Source organism: Capricornis sumatraensis, chromosome 3 (genome assembly GCF_032405125.1).
Source record: "Capricornis sumatraensis isolate serow.1 chromosome 3, serow.2, whole genome shotgun sequence".
Taxonomy (NCBI): Eukaryota; Metazoa; Chordata; class Mammalia; order Artiodactyla; family Bovidae; genus Capricornis; species Capricornis sumatraensis.
Genome location: NC_091071.1, coordinates 5,682,848 through 5,697,760, shown reverse-complemented (window position 1 = coordinate 5,697,760; position 14,913 = coordinate 5,682,848). Strand labels below are relative to the sequence as shown.

Here is a 14,913-nt window from a genome sequence, read left to right as displayed (position 1 = left end):
AGCCCCGCAGCCCCGCGCCCCCGCTGGATCGCGAACCCCGGAGGAGATTCGGCGGCCGCGGGTCCGAAGGCCACCGCCCGCCGCCCGCAGGCGTCTCATCCGGGACAGAGGGGCGGCATGGAGGCCGAGGACTTCCAGGAGGAGCTGACCTGTGCCATCTGCCTGGACTATTTCGCGGACCCGGTGTCCATCGAGTGCGGCCACAACTTCTGCCGCGGCTGCCTGTGCCGCACTTGGGCGCCGGGCGGCAGCCCCGTCCGCTGCCCCGAGTGTCGGCGGCCGTCGGCGCCCGCCTCGATGAGGCCCAACTGGGCCTTGGCCCGGCTGACCGAGAGGATGCGGCGCCGGCGCCTGGGCCCCGTGCCTGCGGGCCTGTGCGGCCGCCACTGGGAGCCGCTGCGGCTTTTCTGCGAGGATGATCAGCGGCTCGTGTGCTTGGTGTGCAGGGAGTCGCAGGAGCACCAGGCCCACACCATGGCCCCAGCCGACGAGGCATGCAAGAGCTACCGGGTGAGCCGGCCGTTTACGGGGCTGGGCTGCTGGTATATGCCCTGGGAACCTTTACTGTCTGCACTGGAGGCATAAACCTACCCTCACCCCCAACCCTGACAGGCTCAAAAAAGTTAAGAGACTCACAGATCAGAGCTGGAGTTTAAAACTGGAATCGGGAGGGCGGTGGAGGCTCAGTCATCACCGAAAAACTTTCCAGGGACTGGCCTCCCGGCAGCTCGGTCATCCTGAGAGGTTATACACCAGTGCTGTCCAATAGAAACAAAAGGAACCAGGCACATCTGTCATTCAAAGTTTTTCTAGTGGTGAAAAGAAACAGGTGATGCTAATTTTAAACTCATTTATCCGAAATATGCAACATCGATATGAAAATTATCGATGAGATATTTTAATTTTTTCATGATGGGCCTTTGAATCTGTGTGTGCTTTACATCTACACACATCAGTTTGGGCTCTCCATATATCGGGAACTCACATGGCTAGTGGATGCTGTATTGGACGGTACAGGTTTGTGCCTACAGATGTCATCAACAGCTGATGATTTGGGAAAAGCCTGGCTTGGAGGGATAAGTCTAGATTTTGTTACTAGCTTTATCAGTTGGGAAGATCACTTAATGTTTGAATTTGGAGATTCCCTGTTCTACCTATCTTATGGGTTAAGAAGCTTCAGTTAAATAAATCAGTTTATCATACTCTGTTCCAGCCACCCTGGCCTTCCTGCTTTTATTTCAAGCCTGTTCTCTCTCTCTACCCATACCTTCTGTGCTTTAGATCCTTTTAGATTGTAGCTTGAAGACCTTCCTTGATCATCCTTTCCAGACTAGCCCCACCCCCTTCCATTACTGAAGGTGTCACTCCAGTGGTCTCCATCTGAATTGGTATCTAGTAAGTACTCGTTGAAAACATGAATGTAATGATACAAGTTAAAGTGTATTTGTAAACTGTCAAATGCTGTTCGTTTTTATGAGCTGACTATAAATAGGAAACATGCAAAATTAGACTAGAAAGTGTATATTCATTTCTTTATTCAGTAGCCTTTATTGGTGCTTCCTGTATGCTGGGCGTTGTTCTAGATTCTGGACATAAATGGATGAGAAAGACATGGGTCTTGTCTTGTAGGGGATGTAAGCATGTAGACCAGTAATTTCAGTGTGAGTTATCAACACACAGAAGGTCTGAGATTAGAGGCATCAGACAAGAGTGAGGATCACTTTACGGAGGAGTGAAACATGAGCCCGCTCTTGATGGATGAGGTTGCTCTTTGCCTTAGGAGGGTGGCACATGGGAGGGAGGCTGGTGGGACTTGAAGCTGAAGAAAGAGACAGGGTCTGCATTGTGGAGGATCTTGTTCACCACACTGAAAAGCCTGAGTTTCTCTTCCACCAAATCGGGATCATTGAAGGATTTTAAGGCAAGGGAAGCCGTGATCGGCTCTCAGTCCTTTTGTTTTACCAAGTTCATTGTGGCATCCACGGGGGATGAATGCGAAAGACCCAGGGAGGTTGTTGTTGCACCATTTGAAGCAGAAGGCCGTAGGGCCTGAACCAGTGCAGGACAGGGGTCCTGGAGAAGAGGAGGGTGTGAATTAATTACGAGCGGGACTGAGTAACATTGTGACTAATTGTACTGATGGGTCAGGCAGAGAGAGGAGTCTAGGACCTCAGTCCAGATATCTGGTGCTCATTGGGGACACGGTGAGAGTGAAGTAACTGTGACATGAAATCCAGGGAGGAGGGACAGGAGACAGGGGACATAGGAAACTAGAAACACAGCACTTTAGAATTATCAGTCTATCCTTTTTTTTTCCTTAGATTATTTTATTTTAGATTATATATATATATTAGATTATATATTTTTAAGCTTTTGCTTTAAAAAAATTTTTATTTATTGTTGTTTAATTGGCTGTGCCAGGTCTCAGCTCTGGCACATGGGATCCTTGATCTTGGTTGTGGCACGCTGGATCTTTTGTTTGTGGCATGTTCGGTCTAGTTCCCTGACCAGGGATTGAACCCAGGCCTCCTTCATTGTGAACACAGTCTTAGCCACTGGACCATCAGGGAAATTCCCAGGATTGGTCCTTTTCTGCACCTTCTTCTGCGTAATCACTGCTGTTAACCCACCTTCATCCCCACCCCAGCTGGTGCTTGTGGTAAAGAACCCGCCTGCCAGTGCAGGAGATGGAAGAGATACGGGTTGGATCCCTGGGTGGAGAAGAGCGCCTGGAGGAGAGCATGACAACACACTCCAGTATTCTTGCTTGGAGTACCCCATGGACAGAAGAGCCTGGTGGGCTACAGTCAGTAGGGTCTCAAAGAGTCAGACACGACTGAAGTGACTCAGCACATACACATACTCACCCCGAGTTAACTTGAAAAACATTGGGTTGCTCTTGGGTAAAGCTGCCCTGTTTCCACCATCCCATTCTCAGCACGTGCACTGTGTCATAAATGTTTGGAGCTCCCTAAGTCTGTGGAAAATACCCCCATCTGTGCCCACACCTGAGCCCTGCAAACAGTGCTTTCTCTTAGGATCTGAGCCCCTAAGCACCGCATCCAGGAAACCTGGTTTGATGAATTCCTAGCCCACTCTGCTTGCTCTCTTGGGGCCACACCAGTGGCTCAGGATACACATTAGAGCCACCTGGAAGCACTTTTAAGACATTCTGATATACAGATAGGATAGAGACCATGGACCTACATCTTAGTACCTTCACAGAGGGAAGTATTCCAGAGCAGAAGTTGCCTTTATTGGAGTCGTTGATGGTGGGAGAGAACGAGAGAACACAGAGAAATAGCTTCATAAACTTCAGGAAGCAAAGTGTTTTTTTGGAAAAGGCTTCCAAGCCCAGCACCTCTTTACTTCAAGCCAACATTTAGTCTGTTGACCCTGGGAACTAATCCCTTCGTTGCTATTAACTCATTTAAGAAATATTTCTTGAACCACCCGTTTTGTGTCAGATGCGGTACTATAGTACCAGACCCAGGAAAGGAATAGAGTGCTGAAAAGACCGTGGAGCTTACAGTCTGGCTGGGGTTGGGGCAGGAGGTAAACAGCAGACAAATAATCCCAGATGATGATATGTGCCATGAAAGAAATAGTGTGCCACGCCAGAGAAGAGACGAGGGCTCAGTAAGGGCACAGGCAGTCTTCTCTGAAGAGATGACCTTTCAGCTGAGGCTTGATGGATCAGCTGTCAGAGGAACTGCGGGAAGGACGTCCCAGGCAGTGGACAGCAAATTCAGACCCTGAGGCTGGGAAGAGCGGGACATCCCCATGACACGGAAGCAAGAGCGATGCCCCCGAAGCATGATCCGCAAGGGGAAAAGTAGCGCGAGATGAGTTGGGAGATGCAGGCAAGGCTGGCGTTCTGTCGGACCGCGGGGCGGCTGAGTTTCCTCGGTGATGAGGGAAGCCAGTGGAGAAGCTCAGTGGGGGACTGACGTGACGTGGCTGGCCTTAGAAGATGACTCTGGCTACTCCGAGGACATTGGCTGAGATATGAACAAGACTGGAAATAGGGAGACCGGTCATGAGGCTGTTGTACTGATAGCTGTCCGGACAAGAGGTGGTTTGAACAAGGAGGTGGCTGGGGGTGGCAAATAGGCAGCTGGGCAGATCTGACATGTATTTTGGAGGTAAGGCCTACTTGCTTGGATTGGATGCAGAGGTTACAATGATTGAAATTCACAGAACCTCAGAGCTGCCATGGTGTTTAAGAAAAGGCCATCTATTGTGCTTGCCTTCATCTTCTAGGTCAGGAAGCTGCAGCCCAGGAAATGTGTGAGACTGACTTAACCACAGATCCATAGCTAGTTGGTGAAGGTAGACTGAAACTCAGATCTGATTTGAAGTTTCGTGTCATTTAAACTACACGATCACAAGTCAGAAAATGTCTTCATTCTATAAATGTGTGTTCTTTTGTTGTAGTTCTGTATAAACACGAAAGTCTGAAGTTAAATGAAGAAAAAGTGATTTTTTTGAACTTGTGGGTCTACCCAGCTTTGTAACGCTCGGTGTTGCCCTCCCGCCACCTTGTGGCAATTTCTGTTACTGCAGGGAAGAAGTTTTCTAATCTCCCCAAAGGGTTTTCTCAGGGGACCTCTTTAGAACCCAGCTGTGGCAGGATACACACATGCATAGGCAGAGTCCTGGGTAAGGGGACAGCATAATTCACGCACACTGGAGTTGCTAAGGGCTTTTAAAAATGGAAAAATTCTGTTTCAAACATATTTTCATTAGCAAACAAAAGTGAAAACTTAAAAAACGTTCTTAGTCACATTCCAAGGAGCTGTTTATCTCATGAAAGGCTTCACACGTACATGAGGTTTGACCCTGATGTGTGCCGTCTCTAACCTGTCTGCCTCTGCCTCTAAGGTCCTGCCCGACATTCTGCTACTAGCTGCTCACCCTCTGCAGCTTACTCTGTTGATTCTAATTGGCTCGATTTTTTTTATAGCTTATTTGGTTTTTATTTTTTATTTTTTATTTTGGGTTTTTTAAATTACCAAAAGGATATATGCTTCTTGTAGAAATCCAAACAAGTTTATTAAATTTCTAGTTCTCCCTCCGACTCCCTCCACCATTCCTATTCCCTAGAAATAAGCAGTGTTAATAATACCTGGTTATATATCTTTCCAGATTATTTTCTATTCAATTATAAACGTACACAGTTACACAGACACAGGTATATTTGTTCTTTTCAAAACAGAATTATAGCAAGAGCTGAAATTGATGTAGAGTATCAGTGTATCATAATTCCCCACTGATGGATAGTGAAGAATGCTGCAATAAACATTCCTATATATATTATTTTTACTAGTGTTTTATTGGATATTATTATTAGAAATAGGATTATTGCATATTTTAAATACTGTTAAATCTTGCCAGTTGCCCTTCAAAAAGGTGGGAACTTTAAAAAAAATTATTTCTTTACTTTAATTGGAGGATAATTACTTCACTAGATGGGATCTTTTTGTTTTCCTACTAGTATGGTGCCAGAGGCCTTCTCCCTTGCCGGCGCTGGGTACTCACGAATTTTTGTCTACTTAACGAGCAAACTTGATGTAGTATTTTGATGACTTGAGAGCAGCCTAGTTCTCGGGCATTAGCCTGTGGCTCTTCCGCATCTTCTCAGTCTCATCCCATGTTTGGCCGAGGTGACTTTTAGCTCTTGAACAAGCAAGGTGCTGGAAGAGATGATTTCTTACTTAGGTGTGCTTCTTCCGCTGGCAGGAGAAACTTCTGAAGACTCAGTCTAGTCTGACAGCCAAGATGAAGAAAGTCATACATTTTCAGGACATGGAAGTGAAGAATGCTGCAGAGTGGAAGGTAATAGCAGGAGGAGCTGGGCATTTCTTGCCCTTAGTCCTTTCAGCCTGAGGCTGCTCAAGGGCTTCGGCTGGGAAGAGCTCACAGGGTCTTATCAGGTGTCAGGCTGACAGAACAGGAAGCATTGATCTCTGCCGTGGCTTTGGACCACACGCGTTCCACACCCTTCATCCTCAGACCTCAAGGGTGGTGCCCCTTTCCTTCCTGCAGTCCTCCTGGGTTGGCTTCTGAGGTGGGTGTTGATTGGGGTCTATGGCATTGTGGAAGGCAAATGAACTTTCCCCCCAGAGCTGTTGTCCCCAGTTGGGAGGTATGATGTTGGGTACACACCTGTATGTCTGAGATTTACCACCACTAAACACTAGGTGTTCTGAGGGCTAAATTAAGTAATAGGTGTGAAGGTGCATTTTCGTTTAAAAACTATATGAACAAGGCCTGACGATCAGTAGTAGAAACTCAGGTACTACAAAGAACGAGTTAGTACTGTAAAGACTAGTACAAAGATAGCAAGCAGGCGTAGAGAAAGGAGTAGGGGAAATTTGTAGGCCGTGAGCAGGAGCTTTTCTGGAGGAGGTGATTTGGATGAAAGGGTCCTGGACTATTGGGGAGTCACATGCAGGGAATTTAGGAGGAAGGACCAGGCAGAGAAAGGACTGAGCCAGTCTCTTGTGGCTGCAGGAGAAGATGAAGAATCAGCGAATGAGAGTCATCGCGGAGTTTGCGAAGCTGCACGTCCTCCTGACTGAAGAAGAGCAGTTGTTTCTTCAGGGACTGAGGCAGGAAGAAGAGGAGACAAAGAAGAGGCAAAGTGAGAACATATCTAGGCTCAACCAGATGATCACTTCTTTGAAGAAGCTCATCCTAGAGGTGAAGGAGAAGAGCCAGAGCTCCACCCTGGAGCTGCTCCAGGTGAGACCAGCCGGGAAGGGCATAGGCTCTGTCTTGATGGAATTGCCCACGTCACTAACTCATCTCCCTCTTGTCTTTAGAGCTGAGTGTCCTTCCTGGTGAGTGGGTTTAGTAGAAGACGTGTTTTTTTCTCTTTTGCTAATTGTGTTACTATTTTTATTAGATAATTGAAGAGTCAAAGATTTACTTTCCAAAGGAAATTAATGTGAAGTTTAGGTTCGGTGAGCTCAGGTAATATGAGATACTTAAATTCCAAGAACTGTCTAGAACGTTTACAACTTGCTTGAGCAGTGGCGCTCCAGTTCCATGTCCAAACATATATTACAGCAGGGTCTTTTGAAATAACACATTTCTTTTGTATATGAATCCTTTCATTTACTATGATGATCTTGAGGTTCATTCATGTTGGAGCATCGTATCGTATTTGCATTCCCTTTTTATTCCCGAATAGTGTTCCATTGCAGAATATACCACCTTTTGTATACCTGTTCACCAGCTGATGGACATAACCCAAATGTTATTATGAAGGGTTCTGCCTTAATATTTGTGTGCCATTCTTTGTGTGGACATATGTTTCCATTTCTCTTGGCTAAGTAGTAGGAGCAGAATTGCTAGGCGATATGGTATATTTATATTTAACTTTTAAAGAAACTGCCTGTTTCCAAAGTGGCTGAACCATTTTGTATTCCCACCACATCCTCACTAACACTTGTCTGTGACTGAAAGAGTGTGGATGGAGAAGTAGACGGAGAGCCAGGAGACAGCTCATGTCTTGGTGCCAAAGGAGGAAGGGGAGGGTTTCGAGGAAAGGATGGGTCCACATTGTTAAATAGGGCAGAGGGCTCACACGAAACAAAGACTGCCTCATGTTAACCCTGTTGGGCTTGGCAGCAGGAGATCATGTGTGATGCTCACAAAAGCAACTGACAGAAAAATCCCTGCTCACCAAGTTGAGTAGCAGATCTCACAGGAGGGTACGTAACTCCTTTCTTTCTTCTCTTCACAGAATCCAGCAGAGGTGTTGACCAGGTGTGAGCGCTTTCCTTCTTACGGGTGGTTGAGCAGATTGTAAAGATACAGGCCAAGCAGAGGGGAAAGGAGGCCTGGGCCCCACGGGTCCGTGGGCACCGATGTGAGGGGCCGAAGGGGAGGAAGCCTGCGTGCCTGCACCAGGAGGAATGGGAGGGCAGTCTGAGCTCTGGGCTGGAGCCTTCGGGTGCGGGCTGGGGGGGTCTTGGCCGTCCTGTTTGTCTCCTGAGAAGAGCAGCCTTCTGCGCTTTTCTTAGGTGTGAGAATCAGGACGTGAGCTATTCCTCTGAAGACCTCACGGTGAAGACTGTGTGCCGGCTTCCGATGATGAAGGAGATGCTGAAGCGATTTCAAGGTGAGCAGTTTCAGGGAGCTGGAGCTCGGAGAAGGAACGAGGGGGGCCTGCAGAGGGAGGAGGGAGCAGAGCGCGCAGCCAACAGGAGGGCCAAGAGAACGGTAAATAACCACTTAGGGATTAAAGATATGCGCTTCCCTGAAGAGCCATCCGTCTAAAGGCAAAGGATGTTAGGATGTTAAAGGTGCTAGTTACACAAAAAGCAAGGGACCTGTTCTTTCTAAGAACACAAGCAAGCTGGGGAGACAGACATACCACTTAGTGCAGCACAGCGGGGCCCAGTGTGTGCCAGTGGCGTGAGTGAAATATCACAGAAGTGCAGACGACAGCCTCTCTGTTGGGGCAGAGTGAGGAGGTTTTCACAGCACAGGTGTCAGTTGTTTGGGACTTTGAAGGATAAGTAGGAGTTTGCCAAGCGGAAAGTGAGAGGCGGCTTCCAAGCAGAGGTGGCAGCGTGAGCTGAGATGTGGAGAAGATAGAGGGGAGGGTGTCTGATAAGACTCAGCGTAAGGGGCATACGGGGAAAGGCAGGAACGAGGTTGAGGAGATGAGGGTAAGAACGACTGGAGGTAAACTGACCAGCTCTCCAGAGAAGCGCCAAGGCCTGTGCATGACATGAAGCTGCATTCTCAAGTGCCCATCCCTGATCAGGAGCCACGCTGTAGATGCCCACTTCCAGATAAAATGAAGCGCAGGGGACTGGACTTACTCTTGAGATGTAGTTGACCAAAGATATCCAAAATAGGCAATACATGAAACTACAGTTTTTAAAACACTGAACAGCAGGCAAGGAAGGACAGTGATACACGGGGAATGTGAACCAAATGAGCCGAGTCCTACGACGGCCCCAGCCTCCAGCCTTGAGGGTTTCCAGGCGACCTCAGGGAAGGTAACGGGGAGCCAGGTGGACTGCCTGAGTTGAGGAGTGGTGCTGAGGGTCCAGAACAAAGCAGTGGGAGTTTCCAGAGTGCTGGAGAGGAGAGAGCTGGACAGGGAGAACCCTGATGGTTTACAGAGACGTCCTGTGAACATTCAGGAGAGGACTGATCAGCACGTGCTTGTGAAGAGCTACCCGAGGTTGAAGGAAATTTTCAAATTGGTTAGAAGAAACAGTTCCTGGTGCTCTCACAGGGCCAGGAGCAATGTCTGTTCCTACCAGCCCCTGGCAAGCTCTTAATTCATGGGGCACTGGGTAGAGCACTCAGGAAAATCTTGCCTCATCAGTGGGGATAATTAACCCTTCGCTGAGCACTGCTCTGCACCCACTTTACATGTCAGGAAAGCAAGACCCAAAAGGATGAAATTATTTCCAAGTAACTGCATCCCAGGACAAAGCTCAAGAAGATGGATAGGTATTTTAAAAATGAGTCCCCAACAATGTACAGTCACAATGTCTGGCATCCCATCAGAAATTACCAGGCAGGCAAAAAGGTAGGAAACATGACGTGGTGAGGAGAATAATCAATTGAAATTGACTCAAGATTGACCAAGATGGTAGCATAAACATAGAAGAACATTAATGCAGTTATTGCAACTATTTTGTAAAGATGCATATTATGGACAGGGGAGATATTAAAAAAAAAAAACAAACAACCCAGATCTGACTTCTGGAGATGAAAACTATGAGATGAAGAAGAAGCTGGTTGGGGCTAATAGGTGATTGGACACGAACTTGAAAAGATGGAGCAGTCAAAACTATGCAAAATGAAAGAGAGGGAAAAAAAAATGAAAGCCACCTCAGTGAGCTGTGGGCCACCTTCATGCAGCCTTTTGTCTGGTAACTGGGATCCCTCAGGGAGAGCAGAAGGATAGGGGTGAGACAGAAAAACAGCTGGAGAAACAGTGACTCAACTTTCCAAATTTGATGAAAACTGTAAGCACACACATTTAAGAAATTTAGCAAGTTCTAAATGAGGAAGATGATGAAAACCACACCAAAACCAGTGACAAAGGTGAAATTTTAGATGCAACAACTAGAAAAGGACATGTTATATACTGTGGAACAAGGTGGAACAAAGATAAAGATGACATCCCAGTGCTCATTGGAAGCAGTGCTAGTGAGCAAGAACTTTAAAAGACTGAAAGAAAAAGACTGTTTACCTAGAATTTTATTCCTGGCAAAAATACACTTCAGAAACAAAGGTGAGATAAAGATGTTTGCAGATATCCAGAAACTGAAGGAGTTTATCAGACTAGCACTGTAAGAAATGTTAGCGGAAGTCCTTCAAGCAGAAGGAAAATGATACTGGATAGAAGTCATATCTATACAAAGGAATAAAAGATCTTCCAAAGTGGTAATGACGTAAAGAAATATCTATTTTTGTCATTATTTAAGTCTCATTAAAGGTGATAGGGATGGCTGATGCCTGTGGTAATTTGATTGGGTGCTCAGATATTTGGTCAAACATTGTTTTGGGTATTGCTGTGAGAGTGTTTTTAGATGAGGTTAACATATAAATCAGGAAACTTGAGGAAAGCAGATTGCTTTCCATAATGTTGGCAAGCCTAACCTAGTCAGTTAAAGGCCTGAGTAGAACAAAAGGGCTGACTTTCCCCCATGAACAAGGGACTTTGACAGCAGACTGCCTTCAGACTCCATCTGCAGCTTTGGTTCTTCCTGCCTTTGGTTCCTTAAGGAACTGGAACATTAATTTCCCCTGGGTCTTGCTGCTGTTACACACCATGGATTTGGACTTGGCAGTCAGCATGATCACATGGGCCAGTTCCTTCTAATCTCTGCAAGTACCCACATATCCTATTGGTTCTATTTCTATGGAGAAGCTTGACAAATACAGTCGTTGTTTAAACAAGCAGAAAGTAATATATTCTTTTATTTTATAACAACAAGAACATGAATGTTGGGAGGGGAGAAATGAAGGTATACTGTTATACATTCTTACGTGTGAAGTGGTACAATATCACTTGAAGGTAGGTTGTTAAGTGAAAGGTGTACCTTTGTAAACTTTATAGCAACCACTAGAAACAAAGTTATAGCTAATAAGTCAACAAAGTAGATAAGGTGGAATCATTATTAAAAAAAATACTTGGTTAATCAGACAGAAGGCAAAAAAGAGGAAAAAAGGGCAAGTAGAAAATATAGCAAGATGATAGGTACAAACCTAATCATATTAAGTATAAATGGTCTGGATATCCTAATTAAAAGGGAGAGACTGATTGGACTGGATAAAAAAATGCAAGACCCAACTAACTGTATGCTGCTAGAAACACACATTAAATACAAAGACCCATACATGTTATGAGAAAAGATACATCATGCTAACATTAGTCAAAAGTCTATTGGTTATGTTATTATCAAATAGATTTCAGAGCAAGGAATATTACCAGAGATGAAGAAAGTCATTTCCTAATGATAAATGGGTCAGTTTATCAGGAGGATATAACAGTTCTAAACATTTATACAGTTAACAACAGAGCTTCAAAATATATTAAGCAAAAACTAATAGAGCTGCAAGGAGAAATAGACACATTCACGATTGCAGTTGGAATTTTCAATATCTTTTAAGAATAAATTTTAGAACAAGTAGGCAGAAAATCATCAAAGACAGACTGAATAAAACTTATCAGTCAACTTGACCACTCTGTTATTTATAGAATACTGCCCCAAACAACAGCAGAATACACATTCTTTTTGCATGTACATGGAACATTTCCCAGGGTAGAACAAGGTGGGCCATAAGACATCAGTATTCAAAGGGCTTCCTTGGTGGTTCAGATGGTAAACAATACACCTGCAATGTGGGAGAGCTGCGTTCAGTTCCTGGGTTGGGAGGATCCCCTGGAGGAGGACATGTAACCCACACCAGTATTCTTGCCTGGAGAATCCCCATTGACAGAGGAGCCTGTGGGCTACAGCATTCAAAAGGATTCAGGCCGTGCAAAGTATGTTCTTTGACTACAGTGCATTTTGAAATCAGTAAAAACAAAAACAAAAAGCTTTGATAAGTCCCCAAATGTTAGGAAGCCAAATGACACACTTCTCAATAATCCATGAGCTAAAGGTGAATCAAAAGGCAAGTTAGGAAGTACTTTGAATGAAAAGGAATTTGTGGGGTACCACTAAAGCAATACTTAAGGGGGAATTTATAGCACTAATCACATGTAACACAAAGGAATTTCTTCAACCAGTGATACCAGTTTCTACCATAAGACATTAGAAAAAGAAGAGCAGATAAAGCCCTAAAGAAACAGGATGGAAACAATTAAAAATCAGAGCAGAAATTATTGCAATAGAATACAGAAAAACAGCAGAAAAATTAGTGGAACCAAAAGTTGTCTCTTTGAGAATTTAAATTTTATTGAAATATATTTTAAACAGAATGACTGGAAGAAAAAAAGACATATTACTAGTATCAAGAATGAGAGGGGCATCATCACTACAGTTTCTGTAGATGCTAAAAGGATAATAAGGAAATATTATGAGCAACTTTATGCTGATAAATCTGACAGCATGGAAGAAATGGACAAAGTCCTTAAAAGACTCAAATGACCAAAGCTGACTCAAGAGAAAATAGATAACTGGAATAGTTTTATTCATGTTATAGTTAGAAACCTTCCCAAATGGCTTCACTGGTGATTTCACCAAACATTTGAGAAATATTTATTCTATACAAACTCTTAACAAAAAATTGAAGAGACTATTCCCAACTTGTTCTATAAGACCTGCATTACCATGATACTAAAATCAAAGATATTACAAGTAAAGTGAACTATAGGTCAATGTCCCTCATGACAGAGGAATTTGAAAGAAAATTTTAGCAAGTTGAATTCAATTATGTATAATACATCACAACCAAATGGGATTTATCACAGAAAAGCAGGTTTGGTTTAATATTTGCAAATCAGTGTAACTCACCACATTAGCACTTTAAAAAAGATCAATTTGATCACCTCAGTAGATGCAGGAAAAAGAAACCTTTGTCAAAATCTAACATCTCTGTCGATTAAGAAAAACAAAACAAAACACATCTCTCAGCAAACTGAAGAGACATGGAAGGTTGGGAGGGAAGAGAATTAGGAGGCAGGCCAGGGAGGAAGTTACAGAAACAGTTGCTGAAGGTCTGAAGGCAGACAGTGGCGATGGGAGAGGAAGGGAAGAACCCGAGGGACCATCTCAGAGGCAGAATTGATAGGACTTGGCGATTCATTAGCCAACGAGGGTCAAAGGGGAAGAAGAATCAAATAAGGGTAAGATTTCCAAGTATGAGCATTTGGGTGAAGGTCATGTCCTTAAGCCTTAGAGAGCAGAGAAAACAAGATGTGTGCTTGTGAGGGAGGATTAGTCTCAAGAGAAGGGAGGGGGACTTTGAGGCTCTGAATTTGGTTTTGAGTTACCTGCCGGGGGCTTGTAGAGATGGCCAGCAAGCCACTAGAACCAGTAGAGAGAGACCTGGGATGACACCTGTGTGTTCCTGTACAAAGAACTGGCCAGGTGACAGCCTTGGTTCTGGTACGGATTCAGCAAGTCAGTATTATTGTTTCTTCAAATTTTATGTTGATGGTGAAGACTTGGGGCCGAGGAATAATAAGCTCCCATTTTCTAGGCTGTAGTCTGAGAGCCGAAGGGAAATGAAGACTTCAGGTTGCTAATGCAAACTGTGGCCTGCGAGGTCCAGCTGAGGAGCAGTTGAGGGGGCAGTGAGGCGTCTCATTCCTAGCAGTACTTGATAGGAGGAGAAGGATGGAACTGAAGCTGGGACAGATGGGCATTTCTGGAGCAGGGTTCGTGGTCAGCTCTTCATCACTGATCTCAACTCTCATTTTCTCTGCAGTGGCTGTAACTCTAGCTGAGGACACCGCTCATTCCAAACTTGTCTTCTCCCAGGAAGGGAGATACGTGAAAAACGGGGCATCAGCCAGTTCTTGGCCACTGTTTTTCACAGCATGGAGCTACGCCACCGGATGGAGGAATCCGCAGAGGACCACAGGCTTTGTGGAGCGATTTCAGCACTTACCCTGCGTTTTGGGGAAAAATGTTTTCACTTCAGGGAGACATTACTGGGAAGTTGAGAACCGAGGCAGCCTGGAGGTGGCGGCGGGGGTGTGTCGGGAGGACGTCATGGGGACCCCTGGTGGCTCCACAATGTGCCCCAAGGCGGGAATCTGGGCTGTTTGCTGGAGTTCTGCTGGCTGTCGGCCCCTGTCAGGCACCTCCGTGAGTCCTAGCAAGCGAGAGCCAGCTCTCCAGCGGGTGGGAGTTTTCCTGGATCACGGGGCTGGGGAGGTCTCTTTCTACAACGCCGTGGATGGGGAGCACCTGCACACGCTCCCCTGCTCTTCCAGCTCGCGCCTCCGGCCGTTTTTCTGGTTGAGTCCATTAGCATCTGTAGTCATCCCCCCAGTGACTGGTGGGAAATGAGGTGATTCTCTTTGCCTTGTACCCAGGCTGGGGACAGTCATTGCGTTGCCCTCATCTTTGACTTCACGCGTTTCCATCCTGGGTGGTTCATTCAGATGCCAGCCTCATGTTCTCTTCAGCCCCCTGCATGTCCTGTGTGTAGGCAGATGTGGAAGACCCCGTGGGGTACCTTTCCGGTAGCCACTTTGAGCACTTTTCCCTCCCTCTCTTCTGCTTCTTCCTAATTGAACTGTTGGGGATGTGCACTCCACGTGCTCCAGGAGAGGCAGGCCCATGGGAGGGAATCCTGGCCAGTGAGGTCAGGTGAGAAATCCTCCAGGGTGCTTCTGGGGAAAGTTCTCTAGCTTTTAGAAAGAGATGTTTGGGAAGACATAGCTCATCCGGCATCGGCAGCTGTACTGGAGTG

At 45.6% G+C, this 14,913-nt stretch overlaps 2 protein-coding genes across 2 annotated transcripts in view; both read left to right on the top strand.

Annotated features, from left to right (window-relative positions):
- Positions 1-14,913, top strand: part of ZNF3 (zinc finger protein 3) — a 527,297-nt gene that overhangs the window by 110,834 nt on the left and 401,550 nt on the right. The gene's annotated exons all lie outside the window — the stretch shown is intronic.
- TRIM4 (tripartite motif containing 4) lies at positions 118-14,651 on the top strand. The gene is made up of 6 exons (XM_068968870.1): positions 118-510; positions 5,743-5,838; positions 6,517-6,747; positions 7,754-7,776; positions 8,034-8,131; positions 13,921-14,651. The coding sequence occupies exons 1-6, from the start codon at positions 118-120 to the stop codon at positions 14,505-14,507; spliced, it is 1,428 nt and encodes a 475-aa protein (XP_068824971.1). The 3' UTR covers positions 14,508-14,651.